Source organism: Aythya marila, assembly GCF_965140915.1.
Source record: "Aythya marila genome assembly, contig: HAP1_HAP1_SCAFFOLD_30, whole genome shotgun sequence".
In the NCBI taxonomy this organism is placed as follows: Eukaryota; Metazoa; Chordata; class Aves; order Anseriformes; family Anatidae; genus Aythya; species Aythya marila.
The window spans coordinates 1-25980 of NW_028137412.1; the positions used below are offsets into that span (position 1 = coordinate 1).

Sequence of the window (25980 nt, forward strand, 5' to 3'; positions counted from 1 at the left end):
GGGAAAAGCGAGGAGGGGGGGGGGGGAATTTTTGGGGAGGGGGGGGGGGGTCACCGCGGTGTGCGCCCCCCCCCGCCCTTCGGCTTTTCTAAATCCCCCAATTTTGTCTCCCGCAGCCCACGCAGCCCCCCCCGGGCGCCATGGCCAGAGCGCTGCGGGACGGGAGCAGCAGCAGCGAACCTGCAGCCGCCCTGCGGGACCCCCGGGCTTGCCGGGGGGGGGCCGCCCCCCCCCGGGTATCGCCGCCCCCCCCCGGGCCCCCCCTGAGCTGCGCCCCCCCCCCCATCGCCTTCAGCCCCCACCGCTGGGCCGCGGCCGGCACCCCCGGTGAGTGCAAGGGGTTCTTTAACCCCCCCCCCCCCCCCTCAATTAAAAATTAATTAGGAGGGGTTTAATTTGTGCCCCCCCCCCCCTCGTTAACAGGAGCGGACGGTGCCCCCCCCGCGGCGGTGGGGGCTGGGGGGGCCCCCCCCGGCTTGGAGCAGGAGCTGGGCGCCCGCCTGCGGCGCTTGGGCGATGCCTTCCAGAGGGCCTACGAGCTGCAGGTGAGATGGGGGGGGGGGATTAACGGGGGGGGGGGGGGCACAAAATAAAGCCCCGGGGACCCCCCCGCGGGGTTGGGGTGTTGGGGGGGGGGGGGCGTGCACATTGGTTGGAAGCAGGGCGCTGACTCCGAGCCTGTAAATGGGAGGGAAGAGAGGGGATTTGGGGGAGGATGGGGGGGGGGGGGGTGGGATGCTTCCCCCCCCCCCCCAAAAAAAAAAAAAAAATCCCCAAAAGTGCTTAAAAAGCCCTAAACCGCCTCAAATTTTCACCCCGCAGCCCCCCCAGCGCCGTGGAGGCACCTTTTGGGGCCACGTCTACCGCCTGGTGTCGCAGCTGCTGGGCGCCGTCTACAACCTGCAGGCGGCTGCGCTGCCCCCCCGGCACCACGACTGAGCCCAAAATCCGCCCCCCCCCCCCCCCCCCCAAAATGGGGGGAGGGGGGCCCGCTGCGACCCCCCCCCTAGCGAGGCGGGGGGGCCACGACTCTATTTATTTATTTATTGGAGCCCGGGGGGGTGAAATTGTGCTCCCCCCCCAGGGTGATTTGTACATAGTGTATGGTGGAGCTGTACAGGGGGGGGTGTATATATTTTTTTTTGGGGGGGGGGGGCTGTACAGATTCTGGGGGGTGTACATAGTATGGGGGGGCTGTATATTTTATAGGGGGGGCTGTAAATTGAGGGGGGGGGCTGCTGTACATGCCGGGTTCCCTTTTTTTGTACGTTTCTTTTCAATAAAAGGAAATTTAAGGAGTGTTTTGGTTTTGGTTTTTGTTTTTTTTTCTCCGGGGGGGGGGGGGGGGTGTGTGACAGACAGACGAATAGAGGCAGAAAGTGGAAAAAAAAAAAAAAACAAAAACAAACATTTATTGACCCAAAATAGAGGCGGGGGGGGGGCCCAGGCACTCGACCACACCGCTGCCCTTGATGCCGTCGAAGAAGAAGAAGTTGTTGTGGGGGGGGTCGCGCTGGGACAGGGCCTGCGGGGACAAGGGGGGGGGACACACAAAATAACAGCCCCCCCTCGAGCGAGGGGGGGCTGGGGGAGGGTATTTTTATTTGGGGGGGGGGGACACGACGCAGTTTTGCCCCCCCCCCAGCTGCCTCCTTACCTTGACCACCTCCTGGCCCAGGACGCCCCCCACCACGGCGCAGACAGCGGCCATCTCGGAGAAGCAGAAGCTGGGGGGGGGGCAAAAAAGTGGGGGGGGGGGAAATTAGGACGGGGGGGCGTTATAGGGCATGGGGGAGCAGGGGGGTCCTTATGGGGTGGCACCACGTTACTGGGGCTGGGGGGGACCTCGTTAGGATTGGGGGGGGGGGGCATAAGGGCTTTGGGGGCAGTAAGAGCCCCATAAAGACTGGGGGGGGGGGCTGTTAGGATTGGGGGACCCCATTAGGGCTTTGGGGGGCAACAGGGGCCCCATAAGGACTGGGGGGGGGGCAGTAGGATTAGGGAGGCCCATTAGGACTGGGGGGGGGGCAGTAGGATTTGTTGGGGACCCCCCTCAGCCCCAAACTCCCCCCACCCTCCTCACCCCTCCCCGCAGGGCCCGTTTCCCCCCCAGCCCCACCCCCGATTCCTCCAGCCACCGACTCCCGAATCCCATTAACCCCCCTCCACACCCCCCCCCCCCCCCCCCAGCTAATTAATTCAGTCATTCATTAAGCAGCCGACCTAACGAAGGTGTCGGGCAGCGCCTCAGCCCCGGCGCCCAGCTCCTCCAGCACGGCCCCGCGGTGCCGCAGCAGCCGCTCGGCGTCCTCGGCGTAACGCTGCGGCACCGGGTCCCGGCCCTCGGCCGCGCGGAACCGCAGCAGCACTGCGAGGAAAACGGGGCCAAAAAGCTCAGAATCGGGGTTTTTCCGAAATGTAAGGCTTGGGGTTTTTAAGGTCGGAAGGCGCGGGCTCACCTTGGATGAGGAAATAATCGGGCGCCGCTCGCTTCAGCGCCGCCCCGGCGCCGCTCAGCGCCTCCTTCAGCAGGCAGAAGAGGACGCGCTGCGAGGGGAAGAGGGGATTTTGAGAAGAAAAAGCGTCATTTTGGGAAAAGGCGGGGAGGGGAGAGACAAGCGGAAGGGAGATTGGAGGAGAAAAAGAGTCTTTTTGGGACGGGGAGCTGGGAGGTCCCTGCGCAAGGTTAATGCTGCCAGCGTCCCAAAAAGCACAATTTAGGGCAGCTTTGGGGTGAAAAACCCTAAACCCTCCTTTTGGGGTTGGCAGCCCCAAACTTGGCTGTTTTCCCCTCAAAACGCAGCCGGGCTCGCTCACCTTCTTCACCATGGTGGTCTCCGAGGGGTCCGGCTTGGCTTTTTTGGTGTCGGGGCCGTCCTCCACGCCTGGGCTGGCTTTGGCCACTTTGGTTTTCTCCCTGGGTTCAAAAACAGCGATTTGGGGACTCCAGAGCTTCCAAGAAGCGAGATTTGAGGTGAAAAAAAAGCCGAAATCGGGGCCGCCCGGGGCCCGGCTCACTCGACAAACTCGTGCTCGCCCAGGTCGGCGAACATGTAGCCGTGGTAGCCGAAGACGTCGCCGGTGAAGAACTTGACGCCGTGCTTGTGGCAGATCTGGTCCACGCGCACCATCACGTCGCGGGAGCAGCACGTCAGGCACACCTGGGGGGGCAAAAAACCTTCACGGGGGGGGCAAAAACCTTCCCAAAGGGGGCAAAGTCATTCTCAGGGGGCAAAAATCCTTTCTAGGCGGGGGAAAATCCTTCACAGAAGGGTAAAAACCCCATCCGAGAGGGCAAAATCCTTCCGAATAGGGGCAAAAAATCCTTCTGGGGGAGGCAAAACCCTTCCTAGAGAGGGGGAAAACCTTCCTGGGGGGGGGGGACAAAAATACTTCAGGGATCGGGAAAAACTCCTTCCTGGGGGAGGAAATCTTTCCTAGAGGGGACAAAAATCTTTCCTGAGGGGTGAAAATCCTTCCCGGAGCAAGAAAAAACCTTCCAGGGAGGGAAAAATCTGTCCTAAAGGGGGCAAAAATCATTCCCAAGGGGGCAAAAATCCTGTTAAGAGAGGGAAAAATCCTTCACGGGGGACAAAAATTCTTTGGGGGGAGTAAATCCTACCCGGGGGGGCAAAAATCCTTCCTAAACAAGGGAAAAGTCTTTCCTGGGAGGTGAAAGTCCTTCCCAGGGGGGGCAAAAATCCTTCCTAGAGAGGGGAAAAACCTGCCAGGGGGGAAAATCCTTCCTATATGGGAGCAAAAATCCTTCCCAGGGGAGCAAAAATGCTTTGGAGGGGGGAAAAAATCCTTCTTAAAAGGGGACAGAAATCCTTCTCGCAGGGGAATCCTTCCTAGGAGGGGGGAAACATCCTTCCTGGGGGGCAAAACCTCTTCTCAGAGGGGACAAAAATCCTTTTGGGGGAGGCAAAAATCCTTCCCAGAGGGGGCAAAACCGAGCGGGATGCGTCCCTGGGACGGCGCCACCCTCAGGCTCTGCTCCTCCAGCAGCGGCGCTGATCCCTCGGGCTCCGTCCCGACCCCAATTTCCCCCTTTTTCGCCCCATTTTCGTGCTCTTACGGCGTCGAAGTGGGTGAAGAACTCCTCGGGTTTGCTCTCCACGTTCTCGGGGTCGGCCTTGACGGCCACCATGGGGTTGAGGTTCTGCGCCCGCTCCAGCGAGGCCTCGGCGCGGTTGCGCCCCAAGGAGCCGGCGGGGATGAGGAACTGGGCACCGGTGTCCTCCGGGGAGACCTGAAACAGGCAGAAAACGGGCAAAAACGGGCAAAAAGCTGCACCTGAGATGGCCCCGAGACCTTAATCAAGGCGAGGAGGCCCCAAAATGCAACCCCCTGCGGGCAAATCGTGGGAAGCACTGGGTTTGAGTGCTGAAATGGAAGGGTTTAGCCCCAAACAGGACGCCTCGCCCCCACCCCCCAAAAGAGAGATCCTTCCCCTCCCTCCCCCAAAAAAAAAGATCATTTTGCCCAAAAAAAAGATTATTCAACCCCCAAAAAGGACCAGTCAACCCCCCAAAAAGACGATTCAGCCCCCAAAAAAGCAACGATTCACCCCCCAAAAAAGACTACTTAACCCCCAAAAGACAATTCCATCCCCCACCAAAAAAATTAATTTAACCACAAAACAGGACATTTCCCCCCCAAAAAGAGATAATTTCCTCCCCGCCCCCCCAGGCCATTTAATGCCAAAAAAGGTTGCTTCTCCCAAAAAAGACAATTTAACCCCCAAAATGAGATTATTTTCCCCAAAAAAGACCATTCAACCCCTAAAAAAGAGTATTTTACCCCAAAAAAGTATGATGTAACCCAAAAAAGATGACTTTCCCCAAAAAGAGTTTATTTAACCCTCAAAAAAGACAATTCAACCCCAAAATGGGATGCTTTCACCCCAAAAATTAGATTTTCCCCAAAAAAAGACCATTCAAACCCCCAAAAGGACCACTTAACCCCCAAAAAGAGATTATTCAACCCACAAAAATACAATTTTCCCCAATAAAGAAATTATTTAGCCCCCAAAAAAGGATGATTCAACCTCAAAATGGGACTTGTGCCCCAAAACAGGACGCTTTCAACCCCCAAAAAAGAGAGTATTTTCCTCAGAAAGGAGCATTGAGCCCCCAAAAAGAGATGATCCAAGCCCAAAAAGATGATTCGACCCCTAAAAAAAAATGATTTAACCCCCAAAAGATTATTTTTCCCCAAGAAAGAGCTTGTTTAACCCCAAAAAAGGATGAGTCAACCCCAAAAAAGGCCGCTTTCGCCCCAAAACGGGACACTCTCACCCCCAAAAAACAGATTATTTTCCTCAAAAAGGTTCATTCAACCCCAAAAAGACAATTCAACCCCTGAAAAAGATGGTTTAACCCAAAAAAAAGATGGTTTTCCTGGTAAAAGAGCTTATTTAACACCCACCCCATCCCCCCCAAAAGAAAAAAAAAAAACAATTTAACCCCAAAAAAGGCCGCTTTCACCCCAAAATGGACCGGCAGAAGGGGCCCATGCTCACCTGGTGGTGGTCCAGCAGGGTCAGCGCCTTGACCCCGGCGAGGATGAGGTTTTTGGCCACCTCTGCCCCGAGCCCCTTCAGCCCCACCAGCAGCACGCGGGACGCCCGCAGCCTGTGGGATCCAAAAAAAAAACCAAAAAACCCTAAAGTCACTCAAATCCCGGCCCACTGCCCGAAAATTGTGGGCAAATCCCCCCCCAAAATCCTATACGGCCTCAGCGTGGGGGGCAGGACCCTATAAGCCCCTCCAGCGACCCCTTTATATCACAGACCCCTATAGGACCCCCCCAAGCTCCTACAGAGCTCCTGCTACGGCCCCTCATAGGTCATAGCGACCCCATCAGCCCCCCACATCCGCTACAGGACCCTCCCCAACCTCCTCTAGGACCCCTCACCGGCCATAGTGCCCTCATAACCCCCCCAAATCCCCTATAGGGCCATCCCCCAACCTCCTGCAGAGCCCCTCACAGACCGTAATGCCCTGATAAATTCCACCTAATCCCCTCTAGGACTCCCCCAAATTCCTACAGGTCCCCTCACAGACCACAATGCCCTCAATACTCCCCCCAAACCCCCTATAGGACCGCCCCCTCACAGGACACAATGCCCTCATAAACCTCCCTAAATCCCTTATAGGACCCCCCCAATCTCCTCTAGGAGCCCTCACAGGACACAGTGCCCTCATAACCCCCCACCCCAAATCCCCTACAAGAACCCCCCATCTCCTCCATATCCCCTCACAAACACCCCAAATCCCCAACAGGACCCACTGGAGTTCCTATAGAGCCCCTTAGAGACCATAGTGCCTCATAAATCCCCTCTAAGACCCCCAACAGGCCACAATCCCCTCATAAACCACCCCATAATCCCCTCTGGGACCCCTCACAGGCCACAGTGCCTCATAAAACCCCCCATATCCCCTATAAGAACCCCCCCAACCTCCTCCAGAGTACCTCACAGGCCACAATCCCCTCACAAACCCCCTATAGGACCCCCTCAGGCTCCTATATGACCCCCTACGGGCCACAATCCCCTCATAAACCCCCCAAATCCCCTATAGGGCCCCCCACAACCTCCTCCAGAGCCCCTCACAGGCCACAATCCCCTCACACCCCCCCCAAATCGCCAATAGGACCCCCCAAAGTTCCTATCGAGCCCCTCAGACACCACAATCCCCTCATAAACGTCCCCATAACCCCCTACAGGACCCCTCACAGGCCATAGCGCCTCATAACCCGCCCCCCCAAATCCTCTATAAGACCCCCAACCTCCTCTAGGTCCCCTCAGAGGCCACAATCCCCTCATAAACCCCCCAAATCCCCAATAGGACCCCCCAAAGATCCTACAGAGCCCCTCACAGGCCACAGTCCCCTCACACACACCCCCAAATCGCCAACAGGACCCCCCAAAGATCCTAGAGAGCCCCTCACAGGCCACAATCCCCTCACTCCCAGCCCCCCCCCGGCCGCAGCTCCCTCCCCCCACACCTCCCCCAACGTCCTCCCCGTCCCCCCCCCCGGCTCCCCCCTGTTCCCCCCTGACCTCTTCTGCGCCTCCAGCCCCCAGAGCCGGATCTGGCGGTCATACTGCGCCGCCTCCTCCTCGCTGATGCCGCCGGGGCCGCCCTCCTCCTTCTCCACCATCCCGCCGCCGCCTCACGCCCGCCGCCGTCTCCTCACGGCCGCCGCGGGCCGCCCCCACAGCGCACGGCGGGGGGGGGGTCAAAGGGAAAGTTTCTCTTCCTTTAAGGCTCCGTACCCTCCCCGAGGGCGGTACCGCGGGTTTCTCGCTGTGTGAGAGCGGTCTAACGGGGACTGGAAGCGATTCGGCTCGGCAGCGGGGCTGTTTAATGCGCTTTAAGCTCCGCCAACCCACCCCCAACTCCCCCGGAAAGCAATGGACTCGCCCGCGCCCCTCAACACTTCGGCGCTTTCCACCGCTCCTCAGCGCTTCGGCTCTTTCCGGCAACGCTCGGCTCTTCCCGCCTCCCCCCGCCCTTCGGCTCTTTCCGTCTTCGTCACTTTCCGCCTCCCCCCCAACGCTTCGGCGCTTTCCGTCAACCCCCCCCCCCCCTCCCCACACCACCGCTTCGGCTCTTTCCGCCGCTCTTCGGCTCTTTCCGGCGGCCGGCGGGGCGCTGCCTCGGCGCGGCTGCGTGCCGCCCGCCGCCATTTTGTGCGCCGTCCCCGCGGCCAGCGGGGCGGGCGGCGAACCCCGGGCCGCGGCGTCCCCGGCCCCTGTACAGTGACTGTTGCCCCCCGCTTCCTCCTTCTCCCTTCACCGCCCGCCCCCTCAGCCACAAAACGACCCCGCAGCCCCCTTCCCATGGCCGTGGAGAGCCCGAGTGTCCCCCCCGCCGCCGCCGCCTCCCCCCCGGCCCGCACGCCACCCCCCCAGCTCCGTCCTGCCACCACCACCACCAGGACGGCGGCAGCTGCAGCCTCCCCGGCCGCCGCTCCAACACCACGGCCCGGACGAAAGGTCCAGTAACCGCCTCTCCCGAGAGCCTTCTCTGTCTGTCTGTGTCTGTCTGTCCGGCTCGCCGGACCAGGTTTGGGGGGGGGGGGGTGAAAAAAGGAAAAAAAAAAATTGGTGTGGTGGGGGGGAGGTGGGGGAGCGGGGAGGGGAAGGGGAAAGGGGAAGGGAGGAGGGGGTGAGGTGAGGGAGGGCTGAGGTGAGGGGAGGGGGGGGAGCTCCGGGGGGGGTGGATTTAGGGTGAGGTGAGGGGGGGGTGAGGTTGGAGGTGAAGGAAGGCCGGGGGGGGTAAAAAAAAAAAAAAGAGAAAAAAAAAAAAAAAGGGTGAGGTGAGGGGGAGACCGGGGGGGGGCAAGGTTTGAGGTGTGTGGGGGGGGGCAGGAGCTGAGGGGAAGGGAGCCCCCCCCAAAAAAAAAAGGGTGAGGGAAGGGTGCCAGGGGGGTGAGGGCTGAGGGGAGGGGGGGGCGAGGTTTGAGGTGAGGAAAGCCCCGGGGGGGGTCCCCAAAAAAGGGTGAGTGAGGGGGAGACAGGGGGGTGAGGGGGGGGGGGGGAAAGGCCTGAGATGGGGGGGGGGTGAAGGTTTGAGGTGAAAGGGGGACGGGGGGGGTCCCAAAAAACAGGGGGAGGGGAGGGAGACAGGGGGGTGAGGGCTCAGGTGAGGGGGGGGGGCAAGGGCTGAGGTGAAGGGAGGCCGGGGGGGGGGGCAAAAAAGGTTGAGGTGAGGGGGGGGCACAGAGGTTGACGTGAGGGGAAATGGGGGGGGGGGATTAAAGTAAAGGGAAATGGGGTTAGAGATTAAGGCAAGGGGGGGCCGGGGGGGTAGAGATTAAGGCAAGGAGAAGCCGGGGGGGCCCAGATTAAGGTAAAGGGAGGTCGGGGGGGGCCGAGGTTAAGGTAAGGGGGGCCCAAAGCTTGAGGTCCCGGGGGGGGCCACACACAAGGCCTGAGGTAAGGGGGGGCCAGGCCCAGGGAGCCCCAAAAGCTTGGGGGGGGGGGGGGGGCACCAGGAAGAGCAGGAGCCCAGCCACGGGGGGAGGGGGTACGGGGGGGATTTGTGTGTGTACAGGGGGGGGAGGTGGGGGGGGGGGCACTTAATGAGGCTCTTAATAGCTTCATTAACACCCCCCCGGGGGGGGTTAGGAGGCAGGAGGGCAGCAGGGACAGGGCACGGGGTGGGAGGGGGCAACTTTGGCAGCCCCCCCCCCCCCGGCAGCCTCAGGTGGGGGCCAGGTGCCGACCGAGTGTCAAACCCCTTGGAAATGCTCTTTTTTTTTTTCTCCTTTTTTTTTCTTTTTTCTCTCCCGACTGTCTCCGAGCCCTCCTGCACCCCCCACCCCCCCCCCCCCCCACCGGCTCTTTTTTGGCTTTCTTCCCTCTTTTTTTTTTTTTTTTTTCTTTAAAACCCTCCCGAAATTGGGGCCGAGCCGCTTTTTGGGCATCAGCTCTCCTTTTATCGCCGCAAATTTATCTTTTCTGTGCAATGCAGGGTTTGGGGGTGGGAAATCTTTTTTTTTTTTTTTTTTTTCTTTTAACCAAATAACAAATTTTTCCTCCCCAATCCCCCAAATCAGCCCCAGCGGATGTCAGTGCTGAGCAGAAATCCTCCCCCCCCCCCCAGCAGGGCGTAACGCCCAGAGCCGACGCAAAAATGTTTGCCCAAGCAAGTGACCCAAAGCACGCCGTTTTCACCCCCAAAAATCTTGCCCCCCCCCCCCCAAAAAAAAAAAGAAAAAGCAAAGCAAAAAACTGCTCGGTGCCACCTAGGTGTAGGATCGTGTCGGCTCCGGCCTCGTCCTGTCACGTTGACCTGGGTGTGGGTCCCAAACCCGGCAAAAAAAAAAAAAAAAGAAAGTAAAAAAAAAGTTAAAAAGTTTTACCAAAACACCTCAGAAGTATGTAAAAAAGCAAAAAAAAAAAAGAAAAAAAAAAGGCAAAAAAATGGAAAAAAAATGCAAAAAAAAAAAAAGTAAGCACTGTTTCCCAAACGTCATCACACATCCCCCCCCCCCCTCCCGTGTACGGTTAGGGAAGTGGAAACGCACAGTGCAAGCACCCGGGTTGGAACAAGCTCTAGCAGCCCCGATTTGGGTTTTTTTTCCCCCGTTTCTGCCTTTGAGCAAAAAGGAAAAGCGCCGCCGAGTTTGCTCCTTACGCCCCTTGTCACTGCCAAAGCACGACCACCACGCTGCCGCCCCGTGCGCGGGGCCGTTCCTTCACGGTGACCAAAACGACACACTTTTCCCCCGTTTTTCCCCCCCGTTTACATTTCCCAGGTAAAAAAAAAAAAAAAAACAACAACAACAAAAATAGTGTTTCCCCCAAGCACACCCATCCCCTCGCAGTTTGGTGCCCTCCTCGCTTTATTCCTCCTCCACTGCCGAAAAAAATAAGCGGACGTCTGCTCTGACTGTGAAGTAAGCACTTTGTAGGGCAAATTTGGGGAGATTTGGGGCGAGCTGTGTTGTAGGAAGGGGTTCTCACGCCGCAGCAGCTGCAAAACTACCCGGCCGCGGTTTATTTTTTACCATTTCTTGCTGCTTTTCGGTGCTTATAAGCTGGCTGCCAACCCCTAAAACCAGCACTTCTCCCCCGTTTGCCCAAAACTCCATCGTCTGAGCGTAAAAATCATCCCTGCTTGCCCCAAACGCCTGCAATTTGGGGCCACGGTAGCGTGAATTTCCCTGTCCCCCTCCTCAATTCTTTCCCCAGTCTCACCGATTCTTCCCCCAATTTCACAAATTACCCCAATTTCTCCAATTCTTACTCCAGTTTCACCCATTCCTACCTGGATTTAATCAATTCTTCCCCCAGTTTCACCAATTACCCCAATTTCTTCAGTTTTTACCCTGATCTCACCAACTCTTAGACCGATTTCGCCAACTCCTTCCTCAGTTTCTCCAATTCTTACCCCAATCTCAGTTCTTACCCCAATTTCACCAACTCTTACCCCAATTTCACCAACTCTTACCCCAATTTCACCAATTCTCACCCTGATTTCACCATTTCTTACCCGAATTTCACCAATTCTTTTCCCAATCTCACCAATTCTTCCCCCAGTTTCTCCAGTTACCCCAGTTTCTCCAATTCTTACCCCAAATTCATCAACTCTTACCCCAGTCTCAATTCCTACCCCAATGTATCCAACTTTTACCATAATTTCACCAATTCTTATCCCAAATTCACCAACTCTTACCCCAGTTTCACCAGGTTTTACCCCAATCTAAATTCTTACCGCAATTTCACCAATTCCTACCTGAATTTCACTAATTCTTACCCCAATTTCACAAATTACCCCAATTTCTCCAATTCTTACCCCAGTTTCACCCTTACCACAATTTCACCAATTCCTACCTGAATTTCATTAATTCTTACCCCAATTTCACAAATTACCCCAATTTCTCCAATTCTTACCCCAGTTTCACCAACTCTTACCCCAATTTCACAAACTTTTACCCCAGTCTCACCAACTCTAACCCCAATCTCACTGATTCTACCCCGATTTCACCAACTCTTACCCCAGTTTCACCATCTTTTTTCCCAATTTTCCCAACTCTTACCCCAGTCTCACCAACTCTTACCCCAATCTCAATTCTTACCCCCGTTTCACCAACTCTTACCCAATTTCCCCCATTCTTACCCCGGTTTCTCTCCGAGTGACCTCTCTGCGTTCAGCATGAATCCTCCCGCCCCGCTCACCCCTTTTTGGCCATTTTCTTGCAGAACCACCCATTTTTAGCCTTTTGAACCCAGATTCACCACCGGAACAGTGGAAACCGGGGCCAAAAACGGGCTTTTAGGGCTTTTTGGTGCTTTTCCAACACTGTTCTGCCCCGTTTAACCCAAACCCAGGTAGAGGAGTAATTAACAACCCTTCGTTATTAGCCCTGGCCTCGCGCTCGCTAACGAGGCCGAGCTCCAAGGAGCCAGGGGCTGAGCGAAGACGGCGCTGGATGCTCCATCCTCACCCCAACCCCACTGCTTCCCCCAAATTTGTTCGTCTTTACTCGATTTTGGCCAATTTAAGGTTTGAATTTGAGCCCGCCGAGCTCTGTCCCGACGCGGTAGCGCCACAACCCGCTCCTCCTCCTGCCGCATCCCGTGGTTTATTTTCCAGCGTGCTCGACGCCTTCGGGACCCCAAACCCTCATGATTTTCACCCAGCCACGTCCGGGAGTCCTCCGCCAGCCTCACTTTTTCCCCCATTTCGCCCGATTTTCCATCGTTTCTCCTCTTGGCCGCGTTGTGGGGGGGGGGTCTGGTTTTGCTCCGGGGGACTCAAAGAGCGCGTCTGTGTGCCCCGCAGGGAGGATGGCGAGCTGGAGGAGGGCGAGCTGGAGGACGACGGCGGCGAGGAGGCGCCGGCCGCACGCGCCCCCCACGAGCGGGGCCGCCGGGAGAAGGGCGAGAGGCACCACAGCGACTCGGACGAGGAGAAGGCGCACCGGCGGATGAAGCGCAAGCGGCGGAAAGAGAGGGAGAAGGAGAAGAGGAGGGCCAAGAAGAAGAGGAAGTCCAAGCACAAGGTGAGCTCCGCTTTGTGCTCTCCTGGCCGTGAAGCCGGGAGCGGAAGGGGCAAGTTGCTGAAAAACGATGTGGATGGAGATTTTGTGCCCCGAGGTTTTTCCGCCCCGGAGGAGCGAGCGCACAGAAGCCGAGGGGTGTCTCCGTAAACAGCGGGCGTCTGCTCGTTAACGAAAGCTAATTTGCCTATTTTGGGGCAGATAACAAAGGTTTGGGTGAAGAAAACCTAAAAGAAGAGAAAAAAGGGGTTGGGAAAATAAAAAGGGGGGCACCGGGCCCTCCCCCAACCCCGCGGTGCCTCCTTGCCTTGCAGCGCCACGCCTCGTCCAGCGAGGACTTCTCTGATTACAGCGACGACTCGGACTTCAGCCCCGGCGAGAAGGGGCACCGAAAATACCGGGACTACAGCCCCCCCTACTCCTCCGTAAGTCCTCTCACCCCCTTTCCATTCTGTTTCAGCAGCAAAAAGGATGAAAAATGGGGGATTTGGGAGGGTTTCTGGGCTGGTACTGCCACGGCTGGGGCCTTATCACTAACTGTCTGCCTCTCCCAAAGTCCCACCAGCAGTATCCGTCCTCTCACAGCGCTCCCTCGCAGAAAAAGGGCTACTCCAAGCTGGAGAGCAAGGGCTACGGCGGCTACGAGGACTACGAGAACGAGGACTACGGCCACTACGAGGGGGAGGATGATGAGGATGGGGGAAAGGACGACTACGACGACTTCGCCAAGGAGCTCAACCAGTACCGCAGGGCCAAGGAGGGCTCGCACCGGGGCCGAGGTACACCAAAAGCCTCTCATTTCTCCCCAAAGAGCTGTGTCTGTTAGCAGAGATGGCTCTGAGAGCAGAAAAAGGCTTGAAAACGGAACGGAAAAAAAGCCGATTTGTCGCTTTTTCTCTTTTCCTAGGCGGCCGCGGCCGCGGGCGAGGGTACCGTGGCCGCAGCGGCAGGGGCGGCATGCGAGGAGGTCGCGGCATGGGCCGGGGCAACCGCGGGCGCGGCCGGGGCGAGCACCCGGAGGAAGAGGAGGATCTGTACGAGGAAGAGCTGGACGTAAGTAGCGCTGCTGGGCTTGCAGCGGGCTCGGCGGGCGGCCGGTGACCTCCATCCTCCCCTTGCAGTACTGCGACGCCGAGGAGCCCATGGGCGACGACGACTACGACGACTACTCCAAAGAGCTCAGCCAGTACCGCAGGAGCAAGGAGAACCGCGGGCGAGGTGACCGGGGTCCTGCCCTCCCCCCCCTCGTGACGTTGTCACGACGGAAGGATGGTCCCAACCGCCTTTGGTCCCGTCCTCCAGGTTTGAACCGAGGTCGCGGTCGCGGCCCCAGGGGAAGGGGGAATAAAGGGATGGGCCGGGGCCGCGGCCGAGGCCCCAACCGCAGCGGGATGGGGAAAGGCGGCGGGATGAACGACGACGACGACTACTACGAGGATGACATGGGGGTGAGTCGGGAAAAGAAACGTTTTAGGGGGTCCTGGGGTCCCCTAGAACCACCCCGAACTATTACCGGGGGATGTTTCGGGCTCGTTGAGCTCTGCCCTTGGTGCTGACACAGCGTGCTGCTTCCCCTAGGATGGAGGCGGCGGGAATTACCGGCGCGGAGACCACGACAAACCCCACCAGCAGGCGGACAAGAAGGGGAAAGTCATCTGCAAATACTTCGTGGAGGGCAGGTGCACCTGGGTAAGTGAAATCCTGATGCTTCCCATCGCGTCTTCGCCTGGAGAGCCCCAAACCCAGCAGATCCGTCCCCAAAATGCGAGCTTTGAGGAGCCTGGGGGAAGATTTCTGCCAAAAAGAGCATTTTAGGGGCGCGATCAACCCCTTTTCGAGCAGATCCGTCCCCAGAATGCAAGGTTGGAGCAACCTTGGGGGAGATTTGTGCCAAAAAGAGCATTTTAGGGGCATGCTCGACCCCTTTTGTAGCAGATCTGTGCCCAAAATGCAAGGTTTGAGGGACTTGGGGAGAAATTTGTGTCAAAAAGAGTATTTTGAGCAGATCCATCCCCAAAATGCAAGGTTTGAGGAACCTGGGGGGAGATTAGTGCCAAAAAGAGCATTTTAGGGGCGCGATCAACCCCTTTTTGAGCAGATCCATCCCCAAAAAGTGAAGTTTGAGGGACCTTGGGGCAGATTTGTGCCAAAAAGAGCATTTTAGGGGCGCGATCAACCCCTTTTTGAGCAGATCCATCCCCAAAAAGTGAAGTTTGAGGGACCTTGGGGCAGATTTGTGCCAAAAAGAGCATTTTAGGGGCATGCTCACGCCCCTTTTCCAGCAGATCTGTCCCCAAAATGCAAGGTTTGAAGGACCTGGGGAGAGATTTGTGTCAAAAAGAACATTTTCGGGGTGCACTCACCCCCATTTTTGAGCAGATCCGTCGCCAAAATACAAGGTTTGAGGGACCTTGGGGCAGACTTTTGCCAAAAAGAGTATTTTAGGGGCACGCTCGACCCCTTTTCGAGCAGATCTGTCCCCAAAATGCAAGGTTTGAGGAACCTGGGGGGAGATTAGTGCCAAAAAGAGCATTGTAGGGGAAACGTTTGACCCCTTTTTGAGCAGATCCGTCTCCAAAGTGCAAGGTTTGAGGGACCTTGGGACAGATTTGTGCCAAAAAGAGCATTTTAGGGGCACGATCGACCCCTTCTTGAGCAGGTCCATCCCCCACATGCGAGGTTTGAGGAGCCTGGGGGGAGACTTGTGGCAGAAAGATCATTTTAGTGGCGTGATTGACCCCTTTTCGAGCAGATCCATCCTCAAAATGCAAGGTTTGAGGGACCTGGGGGGAGATTTGTGTCTAAAAAGAGCATTTTAGGGGCACGCTCGACCCCTTTTCGAGCAGATCCATCCCCAAAATGCAAGGTTTGAGGAACCTGGGGGGAGATTTGTGCCCAAAAGAGCATTTTAGGGCCACGCTCACCTCCTTTTCGCTCATGGCACCCCGGTTGCTCCCCGGCAGGGCGACCACTGCAATTTCAGCCACGACATTGAGCTGCCGAAGAAGCGGGAGCTCTGCAAGTTCTACATCACCGGCTACTGCGCCCGGGCGGAGAACTGCCCCTACATGCACGATATCCTTTGGGGTTTTGCTTAAAAAAGCGGCTTTGGCCTCGATTTGAGGACCTGGGGAGCGCTGCGGCGGCCGATGACGGGCCGGGCGCCCTCTCGCTTCCTTTTTAACCCCCCTGCTTAAAAAAAAAACGTGAGGTTTGTGGCCGCAGCACCTAAAGGCGCCGAGGGAAAGAGGCTCCGAGGGAAGTTTGGGGTGAATTTCATCCAATTCAGGCCTCGTGGGCCCCCGAATCCCCCAGCCCGTGGGTTTTTTTTTTTTTTTGTTCTCCTTGACGCCCGCCACGCGATTTCCCCTGCAAGCTCTTCCACACCACGGGCAACTGCATCAACGGCGACGACTGCATGTTCTCCCACGAGCCGCTGACAGATGAGACGCGGGAGCTGCTGGACAAGGTGCGGGGCGACCGAATTCTTCCCCCCCAGTTGTTTTTTAGGGCACTGAGCCCCCCACCCCAAAAAAAAAAAAAACCAACCCTGTTCCCCCCCCCCCGCAGATGCTGGCGGACGACGCCGAAGCGGGCGCGGAGGACGAGAAAGAAGTGGAAGAGCTGAAAAAACAAGGCATCAACCCCCTCCCCAAACCTCCCCCCGGTGTTGGGCTGCTCCCCACACCCCCCCGGCCCCCCGGGCCGCCCGCCCCCACCTCCCCCAGCGGCAGACCCCTGCCGGGGGGGGGCCCCCTGCCTCCTCCCCCTCCTCTCCCCCCACCGGGGCCGCAGATGCCGCCGCCGGCAGTGCTGCACGAGCCGCTGTCGCCGCAGCAGCAGGACATGTACAAGAAGATCCCCTCCCTCTTCGAGATCGTCGTGCGGCCCACGGGGCAGCTGGCCGAGAAGCTGGGGGTCAGGTGAGCGCCCCCCTAACCCCCCCCCCCCCCCCAAAAAAAAAAAAAAAAGCTCCAAAATAGGCTGAAAAACGGGCATTTTAGCTACGCCGCGGGGGTTGAAATGCGTTTTTTTTTTTTCTCTTCCAGGCACCCAGGGCCACCGCCACCCAGGTTCCCCGGCCCCGGTGGCCCCCCAGGACCAATGCCTGGCCCCATGCACCCCGACATGCACCCCGACATGCACCCCGACATGCACCCCGACATGCATCCTGACATGCACCCCGATATGCACCCCGATATGCACCCCGACATGCACCCCGACATGCACCCTGACATGCCCATGGGCCCAGGGATGAACCCCGGCCCCCCCATGGGGCCGGGCCCCCCCCTGCTGCCCTACGGCCCTGACGACTCCCCCCACGGTGCCATGATGCCCCCCCCCGGCCCCCCCCCACCACCGGGCTTCTACGACGGCTTCTACCCGCCGCAGGAGGGCCTGGAGATGGAGCACGGCCTGATGGGCGAGCCTGGTATGTGCCCCCCCCACACACACTTCTACCCCAAATTCCCCGCCCCCCCAAAACCTCTGAAACCCTGTAATCCCCCCCAAAAAACCTGTAACCCCTGCACAAAACCTCTAAGCCACCCCCCAAGGCCTCTAGTGTCCCCTAAAAACCTCTCAAAGCCTGTAATCTCCCGCAAAAAACAGTAAGCGCCCCCCCAAAAAACCTCTAACCCCCCCAAAAAAACAATCTAAAGCTCTGTAATCCCCCCCCAAAAACCTGTAACCGCTGCGAAAAAAACTCTAACCCCCCGAAAAAAAACCTCTAAAACCCTGTAATCTCCCCCCAAAAAAAACTCTAATCCCCCACCACAAACCTCTAACCACCTGTAATCCCCCAAAAAACCTCCTCCCCCCAAAAAATCTCTAACCTCCCGTAACCCTCCCCAAAAAACTGTAACCTCCATAATCTCCCCCCCAAAAACCTTCATCTCCCCCCTAAAAAGCCTACCCCGTAACCCCCCATATCCCTCCAAAAAAAAACTTGTAACAACCCCAAAAAACCCTCTAACCCCCTCAAAAAACCTGTAACTGCCCAAACACCCGGTAACCCCCTTACCCCTCCCCCAAAAAAACTGTAACCCTCTCAAAAAAACCCTCTAAGCCCCCGTAACTCCCCCAAAGAAGACTTTAACCCCCCCAAAAAACCATAATACCCCCAAAACCTGTAAATCCCTCCAAAAAACCTCTAACCCCACAAAAAATCTCTAACCCCCCCCAAAAAAAAAATGTAACCGTCCAGAAGAATAGCTCTAACCCCCCATAACCCCTCAGAAAAAGCCTCTACTCCCCCCCCCAAAAAACAGTAACCCCCCAAAAAACCCTCTAACCCCCTGTAACCCCCCCAAAAAATCTCTCCCCCCATAACCCCCCCCAAAAACCCTCTAACCCCGTGACCCCCCCAGAACACACTAAGCCCCTGTAACGGCCCTAAAAAAGCCTCAAACCCTCTGTAACCCCCCCAAAAAACCCTATAAACCTCCCCAAACCCACTAACCCCCCCCCCAAAATCCTGTAAGCACCCCCAAAAAACCCTTTCACCCCCTGTAACTCCCCTAAAAAAGCCTCAAACCCCCTGTAACCCCCCCCAAGAAAACCTGTAAACCCCCCAAAACCCCTGTAACCCCCCCAAAACCCCTGTAACCCCCCTAAAACCCCTGTAACCCCCCCCCAAAAAAAAGCCTACCCCTCCCAACCCCCTCCAACCCCTGCCTAACCCCCCCGTGTCCTCCCCCCGCAGACGATTACGGCTCCTACGAGGCTGTGGAGGGGCCCCCGGGCGCCCCCCTCTTCTCCGAGCCCTCCCTGGACCCTGAGGGGCTCGGGGAGCCCCCAGGGGGGCCCAAAGGTGCCGGGGGGGGGGTCCCCGACTTCCTGCCCTCGGCGCAGCGGGCGCTGTACCTGCGGCTCCAGCACAAGCAGCGCGAGGAAGAGGAGCGGGCGCGAAGGCTGGCCGACGGCGGCAGGCAGGAGCGGGGCGACGAGGAAGGCGAGTTTTGGGGTTAAAAAGGCCACAATCGGGGGCAAATCCCCCCCCCGGGGCGGCGGGGAGGGGGGGGCGCGGGGAGAGATTCGGGTTGGCGCCGCAGCCGGCAGATGTTTTGGGATTAAAATGGCAGGAATTGGGGTAAACGGCACCCGGGAGGAAGGTTCGGGGTGCCAGCGACCCCCTGGTGGCTCTTCTGGTGGCCATTTTGGGGTTAAAAAGGCAAGAATTGGGGGCAAATCCCACCCTGCGGGGGGGGGCGCAGGGCGAGTTTCAGGTTGGTGCCACAGGCAGCAGATGTTTTGGGGTTAAAAAGGCAAGAATCGGGGCAAATCCTACCAAGGAAGGGGTATCGGGGGTGTGTTTCTGGCTGGCATCCCCTCCCCCCTCCCCGGCAGCCATTCTCTTGCCCGTTTTGGGGTTAAAGAGGCAGGAATCGGGGACAAATCACATCCAGGAAGGGGTCTTGGGGCACGTTTCTTGCCGGTGCCCCAGCCAGCAGCTGTTTTGGGGTTAAAAAGGCAAGAACTGGGGCAAATCCCACCCTGGAGGAAGGCGCAGGGTGCCAGTGCCCCCCTGGCGGCTGTTTTGGTGCCCGTTTTGGGGTTAAAAACACAAGAATTGGGGACAAATCCCACCTGGGAGGGGTCTTGGTGCATATTTCTGGCCGCCATCCCTCCGGCAGCCGTTCTGGTGCCCGTTTCGGGGTTAAAAACACCAGAATCGGGGACAAACCCCACCCAGGACAGGTCCTCCAGGGGGGGGTGGGTCCATTTCTTTGTGCCCCCCACCTCATTAGGGCTTCACTAACGAGCTCTTTTCCCCCCCCCCTCCCAGGTGACCCCGGCAACTGGTACTCGAGCGACGAGGACGAGGGCGGCAGCAGCGTCACCTCCATCCTCAAAACCCTGCGGCAGCAGAGCTCGGCCCGGCCCCACGGCGATATGGGGCGGCCCCACGGCGATATGGGGCAGCCCCACGGCACCTCCGACCCCCGGCTGCAGAAAGCGGCGGCGGGAAGCGGCCGCCCCGCCGACCCCCGGCTGCGGGACCCCCGCTTGGCTCGCGGCGCCGAGCCCACCGAGACCGTCCCGGCGGACCCCCGGCTGGCTCGGCACGGCCCCAAAACCGAGCAGCTCCCCCCGGGAGGCCCCAAACCCGGCGGGGGAGGCCCCGAGGAGGAGGATGGAGGCGAGCGGGCGCTGCGGGAGAAGCCCTTGGGCATCCCCCTGGAAGCGCTGCCGGGCCAGGCGCTGCGGGACCCCCGGGGGCAGCTGCAGCAGTTCAGCCACATCAAGAAGGCCGTGGTGCTGAGCAAGCCGCCCTTCGCCCGCACCGTGCTCTGGAGCCCCGAGGACCTCGTCCCGCTGCCCGTCCCCAAGCAGGACCCGGCCCTCTCCGACCCGCGCCTCCACCCCCGGCCTCACCGCGCCGCCGACCCCGCCGCGCCGCCCCCCAACCCCGGCGGCCTCCCCGACTTCGAGCTCCTCTCGCGGATCCTAAAGACGGTGGCGGGGGGCGAGAAACCCAGCGACCCCCGCGTGCGCAAAGCCCCGGCCGACCCCCGCCTGCACAAAACCGCCGAGAGCGGGGGCTGCAGGGCCGCCCCCAGCCCCGAGGCTCCCGGCGGCACCGGCCCCGAGGCCGCGCCGGCCATCGCGCCCTACGACCCGCGGCTGCTCACCAAGGGCAGCGGGCAGAGCAGCGTGCTGAGCGCCATCAGCCTCTACGACCCCAGGACTCCTCCGGCGGCCCCCAAAGCCTCCGAGCCCCCCGGCGAGGCCTCCAAAAGCGCCGGCGAGCCCCCCAAAGGCGCCGACGGCGCCGCCAAAGCCGCCGCCGCCGCCGCCAAGCCCAAGGAGCCGCTCTTCGTCCGCCGCTCGGCCCTCGAGCAGCCCGAGGCCGCGGCCGACGCCGCCTCCGACCGCTACAACAGCTACAACCGGCCTCGGCCCAAAGCCCCCCCGGCCTCCTCGGCCGCCCCCCCGGAGGCCGCCCCCCAGCCGGGCCCCCCCAGCGCCCCGGGGCCCTTCGGGGGCAGCCCCTTCGCCGGCGGCAGCCCCGGCACCGAGCAGCAGCAGCAGCCCGAGGACGCCGCCTCGCTCAAGGACGTCTTCAAGGGCTTCGACCCCACCGCCTCGCCCTTCTGCCAGTGACGGCCCCGTGCCGATTTGCCACTTGGGTGTCGGTTGGTTTCCTGGTCTGGGGGGGCATTTTCCCTTTTTTTTGGTCCGTTTTCCCTTTTTTTTTTTGGTCCGTTTTCCCTTTTTTTTGGTCTGTTTTCCTTTTTTGGGGGTTCTTTTTCCCTTTTTTTTCTGGTTCATTTTCTCTTTTCTTGGTTCATTTTCTTTTTTTTTTTTTTTTGATTTATTTTTCCTTTTTTTTTTTCTCCATTTTTCCTTTTTTTTCTCCATTTTTCCTTTTTTTCCTCCATTTTTCCTTTATTTCCTCCATTTTTCCTTTATTTCCTCCATTTTTCCTTTTTTTGCTCCATTTTTCCTGTTTTTGCTCCAGTTTTCCTTTTTTTTGCTCCAGTTTTCCTTTTTTTTGCTCCATTTTCCTCCATTCATTTTCCCTTTTTTTCATCATCTTTCCCTTTTTCCTCACGCATTTTTAGTCATTTTCCTTCTTTCCTTTTTTCCTGGTTTATTTTCCTTTATTCTGTTTTGTTTCCCTGTTCAAGGTCATTCTCCTTTTTGGGGGGTTCATTTTCCTTCTATTTTCTCATTTCATTTTTTGGTTCATTTTCCTTTTATTCTGATTCATTTTCCCTGTTTTTGTCATTTTCCTTTTATTTTGGTTCATTTTCCTCTTTTTCTTTTTTTTTTTTTTTTTTGCTATTTTCCCTGTTTTGGTTCATTTTCCCTTTGGCCACTTCACTTTTTTGGGGGCTTATTTTTCTTTTCTTTTTTTCCTTTTTTGGGTCATTTTCCTTTTTTCATTTTTCTTTCGTTTCCTTTTTTTTTTTTTTTCTCCTTTTTTTATGTTCACCTTCCCTTTTTTTGCTTCACTTTCCCCTTTTTTTTTGTTCATTTTCCCTTATTTTAACCATTTACCGCCGGCTTTCTCCGCACTGCCCTGTACATAACCCCGTGCGGCCCCCCCCGGGATGCGGCGGCCGCTTTGGCTTTTTTGGGGGGAAATCCTCCTGAAAAACGGAAAAAAGAGCAAAAACCACCCCAAAACTTCAACAAGAACCTGGGAATTACATGAAATAAACTCGGGGAGCGGCCGCCAGTGCCGGATTTTTTGCACAGAGCTTTTGTACCATAGCCTTTTGTAAGCATCCGCGGGGAAAAAATGGGGGAAAATAGCAAAAACGCAAAAAAAAAAGGCAAAAAAAAAATTGAGGTCGCTTTTGTAATCATGGGGAGGGGACCATCACCTTGTGGTTTGGGGTGTTTTTTTTTTTTTTTAGGAAAATCCCTTTTTAGGCTGTTTTGGGGAGGCAGCGTTGGGCTGCCTGCTGGCCACTTCCGCGTCTGGCCCCCTCCCTGAAAAAAAAGGAAGAAAAGCCCCAAAACCACCCCAAACTTTGTATTCTTGGCATTAAATTATTCGTCTCGCTCGCATTTCCCTCGTGTCTGTTCCACCTGCAGGAGCATTTTGGGGCAAAAACGGCCCCGACCACGAAAAATTCCCCCCTCAAAAAGCATCAAAAAAGGTAAATTTCCAGCCAAAAAGCCTCAAAAAGGTCAATCTGGAGTCAAAAAGTGTAAAAAAAAAGGTAAATTCTGAGCTGTAAAGTGGCGTTTTCAGCGCTCGCGACGCCCCGTGCCCTCCGCCTGTACAAAACCCGCGCTTTTTTGTAAAACCCCGTCTTTTTACAACAAAAAGCCCCGAATCAGCATCTTTTTGCAGAGCTTTAACCGAATCCGCGGTTTTTCGAGGTGTAATAAAGTGTAAATAGCGCCGCGGCCGCCCCGTCCGCGCCGTTTTGGGTCGTTTTCTCGTTTTTTTTGGCATCGTGCTCTTCCGAAATCGATGTCTCCCGCCTGGCACCCGTTGGCCTTTTCCTCAGGTTTTCAGCCCAAAAATGCCTCGGGGCTTGGGTGCCCCCCCCACCCCCAGTGGGGTTGGGGGGGGGAGGGGTTGGGGGAGGAGTTGGGGTTTGGGGGAAATCTGTAGGGTTTGTGGAGTTTGTTGGGAATGGGTTTGGGGGGAATCTGTAGGGTTTGGGGGGGGAATTGGGGGGCTTGGGGGAAATCGTGATTTTGTGGGAATCTGTGGGAATTTGGGGGTGGTGGGTTTGGGGAGAATCTATGGGGTTTGGGGGGAAAGCAAGCGTTTTGGGGAGAATTTGTAGGGTTTTGGGGGGAATCTGTAGGGTCTTGGGGTGTTTGGGGGAATCTATGGGGATTTGGGGGGCAGGTTTGGGGAGAATCGGGTTTGGGGGAGAATCTGGGATTTTGGGGGGAAGCAGGGTTTGGGGGGAATCTGGGGGGTTTGGGGGAAACCCGTGGGGATTTGGGAGCGCCAGGTTTGGGGAGAATCTGTGCGGTTTTGGGGTTCAGAATCTCTTGCCAATCCTCCTCGGAGAGCACAACTGGGAGCTACTGGGAGCCACTGGGAGCTGTCCCCCCCCCCCCCCCCCCCGTCCCCGTCCCCACCCCCACGCGGTCCCAGGGGCACGTGGGGCCGTGGGAAGTCTCCGGGGGGGGGGGGGGAAGGGCGGGGGGGGGCACATCCTGTCCAGATGTGGCCACAGCTGGATCCGGGGGGGGCGGGGGGGGGGCACAAAGGCGGCGGCGCGGGCTGGCACCGGGGGGGGGGTGGGAAGGGAGGGACAAGGACGGGGAGGGGGGGGGCAAAAAAATCCCTGCGGATGTGCCCTCCCCCCCCATTTTTTTTTTTTTGGGGGGGGGTGACTTCATTTTGGGGGTGCCCCCACTTAGGGGGTGACCCCCCCAAAAAAGATTTTAGGGTGCCCCCACTCTGGGGGGGGGGTGGTCCCAATCGTTTTTGGGGGGGGGACAATCCTTTTCAGGGGGTCCCAATCATTTGGGGGGGGGTCCCAATCATTTGGGGGGGGGGTCCCAATCATTTGGGGGGGGGTCCCAATCATTTTGGGGGGGGGGTCCCCCAAAACCTGTGCTTTATTAAATAGCTGGGGGGGGGGTGTTATAAAAAGGGGGGGTGGGGGGCGCTTAAATATTTGGGTGGGGGGGGGTCTCGGGGTGCAGGCGGTGTCGGGGGGGGGTCAGGGGGGGCCGGGGTCCCCTTGCAGCACCCGCTGCTTCGGCAGCCCCCGGAGCTGGGCCAGCAGCTCCCGCACAAAGTCCTGGGGGGGGGGGGAGGGGGGACAAAAATTAAGGTGGGGGGGGGGACGGGGACACCAAATTCCGCCCCCCCCCCCCCTCACGTCGCAAGCTGCTGCCAGAGATAAGCAGGGCTGGGAGGGGGGGGGGGGCGGAAGGGGCCCCCCCGGGACGCGCAGCCCAAATTTTTTTGCCTTTTAAAGCCCGGTTGCAGCAGCTGGGGCTCGGGGTGGGGGGGGATGCTGGGGAGGCTGCCGGCCCCATAGCCAGCCCCATAAGTGCGGGGCGCCCCCCAACTGTCCCCCCCCCTCCCCCGCCCCTTTTTTTAACCCCCCCCAAAAAAAACAAAAAACAAAAAAAAAAACCCTCAGGGTGCTCACCTGGGTGTCGGCGGTGCAGGTCTTCAGGATGCCCTGGGGGGGGGGGGGGGAGGAAAAAAAAAAGGGGTGGGGGGGCTGAGCACCACACTTGGGGGGTGCCCCATAAGAGACCCCCCCCCCCAAAAAAAAAAACCAAACCTGCAGCCGCTGCGCTCGCTCCTCGTCCGTGGGCAGCTCCAGGAGGTCGTCGATGTTCACCTCGTCCGGCATCTCCGCCTCCTGGGGGGGGCCCGGCTGTCCCCAAAGCCCCCCCCGTGTCCCCAAACCCCCCCCGTGTCCCCAAACCCCCCCCGTGCCCCCAAACCCCCCCCCGTGTCCCCGAGCCCCCCCCTTCCATGTCCCCGGGGTCCCCAAGAGTTCCTACGAGACCCCAAACCCCCCAACCCCCCCCCATGTCCCCAACCCCCCCCCGTGTCCCCAACCCCCCCCCAGTGTCCCCAACCCCCCCCCAGTGTCCCCAGTCACCCCTCGGGGGGGTCCCCAACCCCTCTGACACCCCCAATCCCCCCCCCCCCAACCCCTCTGGGACCCCCCCCGACCCGCTCCCATTGGAGGTACCCAAAGGAGGGGGGGGGTCTTGGGGGGGGGGGGTCCAAGGGGTGCCGGGGGGGGGCCGCTTGTAGGGGATGCCCCGGGGGGGGGGGGGGGTCCAAGTCCTGGGGGGGGGAGCAGGGGGAAAGGGGGTCCCGGGGGAGGGATGCTCTGGTGAAGGATCTTGGGGGGGGGGTCTAGGTTCTGGGGGGGTCCTGGAGAAGGGGGGGGGCCGGGGAGGGGTCCCAGGAGATGGGGGGGGGCCGGGGATGGGATGGGGCTATTCCGGGGGGGGGAGCCGGGGCGGTGAAGATGGGGGGGTCCTGGGGGGGGTATTCTGAGAGGGGGGTCCCGAGGTGGGGGGGAGTCCCGGAGAGGGGGTCCCGAAGGATGGGAGGGGGGGTTATTGGGGGGGGGGGCCGGGGATGGGGGGGGGGGGGGCTACTGGGGGGGGTATTCCGGGGGGATGTCCCGGGGTGGGGGTGTCCCTGAGAGGGGGTTCCGGTGGAGGGGGGGGTCCCTGGGATGGGGGGGGGGGGGGGTTACCGGGGGAGTGTCCCGGGGGGGTGGGGTGATGATGGGGGGGTCCCGGGGGCGTTATTCCGAGGGGGGGGTCCCAGGGAGGTGGGGGGGGGGGGGAGTGGTCCCAGAGAGAGGGTCCCGGTGGAGAGGGGGTCCCGGGGATGGGAGGGGGGTTATCGGGGGGGGGTGTCCCAGGGATGGGGGTGTTCTCATCCCGGGGGGGGGGTCCCCTGGGGGGGGGGGGGTTGCTCCGTACCCGCCCCCGGTAGAGCTCCCCGAGCCTGCCGTCGATCCAGCGCTCGGTGTCGAGGCGCCGCTGGAGCTGGCGCCGATCGTAGCGCACCGTGACCCGAGCCTGGCGCGGGGGGGGGGCCCGGGGCTGAGCCGGGGGGGTCGAGGCCGGGACTGAGCCCCCCGGGGCCCCGGGGAGCGGCCGCGCCCCCCCCGCCCCGCGCCGCTCGCGGCCATCGCTGGGGGGGCCCCGCGGAGCCGCCGCCGCCTATAGAAAGGGGGAGGGGGGGGAAGGGGGGGGAGGGGGCGGGGCTTGGGGGGGTGGGGCCGAGGGGGGAGGAGCTTGACGGGGTGGGGGCTGAGGGGGCTGTAGGGTCCTGTAGGTCCCTAGAGAGCCCTATGGGTCCTATACGTCCTATAGTGCCCTATAGATCCCATAGGTCCCTATAGATCCCATAGAGCCCTATAGGTCCCCATAGATCCTATAGCACCCCATTGGTCCCTATAGATCCCCATGAGTCCCTATAGATCCCATAGGTCCTATAGCGCCCCATTGGTCCCTATAGATCCCCATTAGTCCCGGTAGATT

At 59.0% G+C, this 25980-nt stretch overlaps 4 protein-coding genes across 4 annotated transcripts; 2 read left to right on the plus strand and 2 right to left on the minus strand.

Annotated features, from left to right (window-relative positions):
- Positions 1-121: 121 nt before the first annotated feature.
- Positions 122-1143, plus strand: LOC309890839 (uncharacterized protein). The gene is made up of 3 exons (XM_082785235.1): positions 122-327; positions 424-545; positions 823-1143. Exons 1-3 carry the CDS (start codon positions 141-143, stop codon positions 937-939), a joined length of 426 nt encoding a protein of 141 aa, XP_082641361.1. The 5' UTR covers positions 122-140; the 3' UTR covers positions 940-1143.
- A 236-nt stretch (positions 1144-1379) lies between these two features.
- Positions 1380-7414, minus strand: SAE1 (SUMO1 activating enzyme subunit 1). The gene is made up of 9 exons (XM_082785237.1): positions 7067-7414; positions 5525-5636; positions 4079-4252; positions 3019-3161; positions 2818-2917; positions 2460-2547; positions 2224-2368; positions 1658-1727; positions 1380-1525 (listed from the first exon to the last, which is right to left on the minus strand). Exons 1-9 carry the CDS (start codon positions 7165-7167, stop codon positions 1412-1414), a joined length of 1047 nt encoding a protein of 348 aa, XP_082641363.1. The 5' UTR covers positions 7168-7414; the 3' UTR covers positions 1380-1411.
- A 252-nt stretch (positions 7415-7666) lies between these two features.
- Positions 7667-21727, plus strand: ZC3H4 (zinc finger CCCH-type containing 4). Its single transcript, XM_082785236.1, is given in 16 exon segments — positions 7667-7889; positions 7892-7963; positions 7966-8005; positions 12303-12522; positions 12834-12944; positions 13076-13298; positions 13427-13572; positions 13641-13737; positions 13822-13967; positions 14098-14208; positions 15483-15594; positions 15879-15988; positions 16090-16442; positions 16569-16951; positions 18224-18472; positions 19307-21727. Coding segments are annotated over 16 exon segments (3732 nt in total). The 5' UTR covers positions 7667-7849; the 3' UTR covers positions 20626-21727.
- Positions 21728-23502: 1775 nt separating this feature from the next.
- On the minus strand, positions 23503-25659 carry LOC309890842 (protein phosphatase 1 regulatory subunit 14A-like; the record flags this gene model as incomplete). Its single annotated transcript, XM_082785238.1, has 4 exons — positions 23503-23750; positions 24108-24140; positions 24246-24326; positions 25417-25659. Coding segments are annotated over 4 exons (438 nt in total), but the record flags the coding sequence as incomplete, so codon positions are not given.
- Positions 25660-25980: the final 321 nt, after the last annotated feature.

What these genes read in the sequence shown, in the direction of transcription:
- SAE1 (XM_082785237.1), bottom strand. Translation starts at nt 7,167, where the DNA reads ATGGTGGAGAAGGAGGAGGGCGGCCCCGGCGGCATCAGCGAGGAGGAG. An exon ending in TCTTCACCCACTTCGACGCC is followed by an intron (nt 3,162 to 4,078) that starts GTAAGAGCACGA and finishes TTGCCCCCCCAG; the next exon opens with GTGTGCCTGACGTGCTGCTC. An exon ending in GGCGAGCACGAGTTTGTCGA is followed by an intron (nt 2,918 to 3,018) that starts GTGAGCCGGGCC and finishes TTTTGAACCCAG; the next exon opens with GGAGAAAACCAAAGTGGCCA.
- LOC309890839 (XM_082785235.1), top strand. Translation starts at nt 141, where the DNA reads ATGGCCAGAGCGCTGCGGGACGGGAGCAGCAGCAGCGAACCTGCAGCC. An exon ending in GGCCGCGGCCGGCACCCCCG is followed by an intron (nt 328 to 423) that starts GTGAGTGCAAGG and finishes CCTCGTTAACAG; the next exon opens with GAGCGGACGGTGCCCCCCCC. An exon ending in AGAGGGCCTACGAGCTGCAG is followed by an intron (nt 546 to 822) that starts GTGAGATGGGGG and finishes TTCACCCCGCAG; the next exon opens with CCCCCCCAGCGCCGTGGAGG.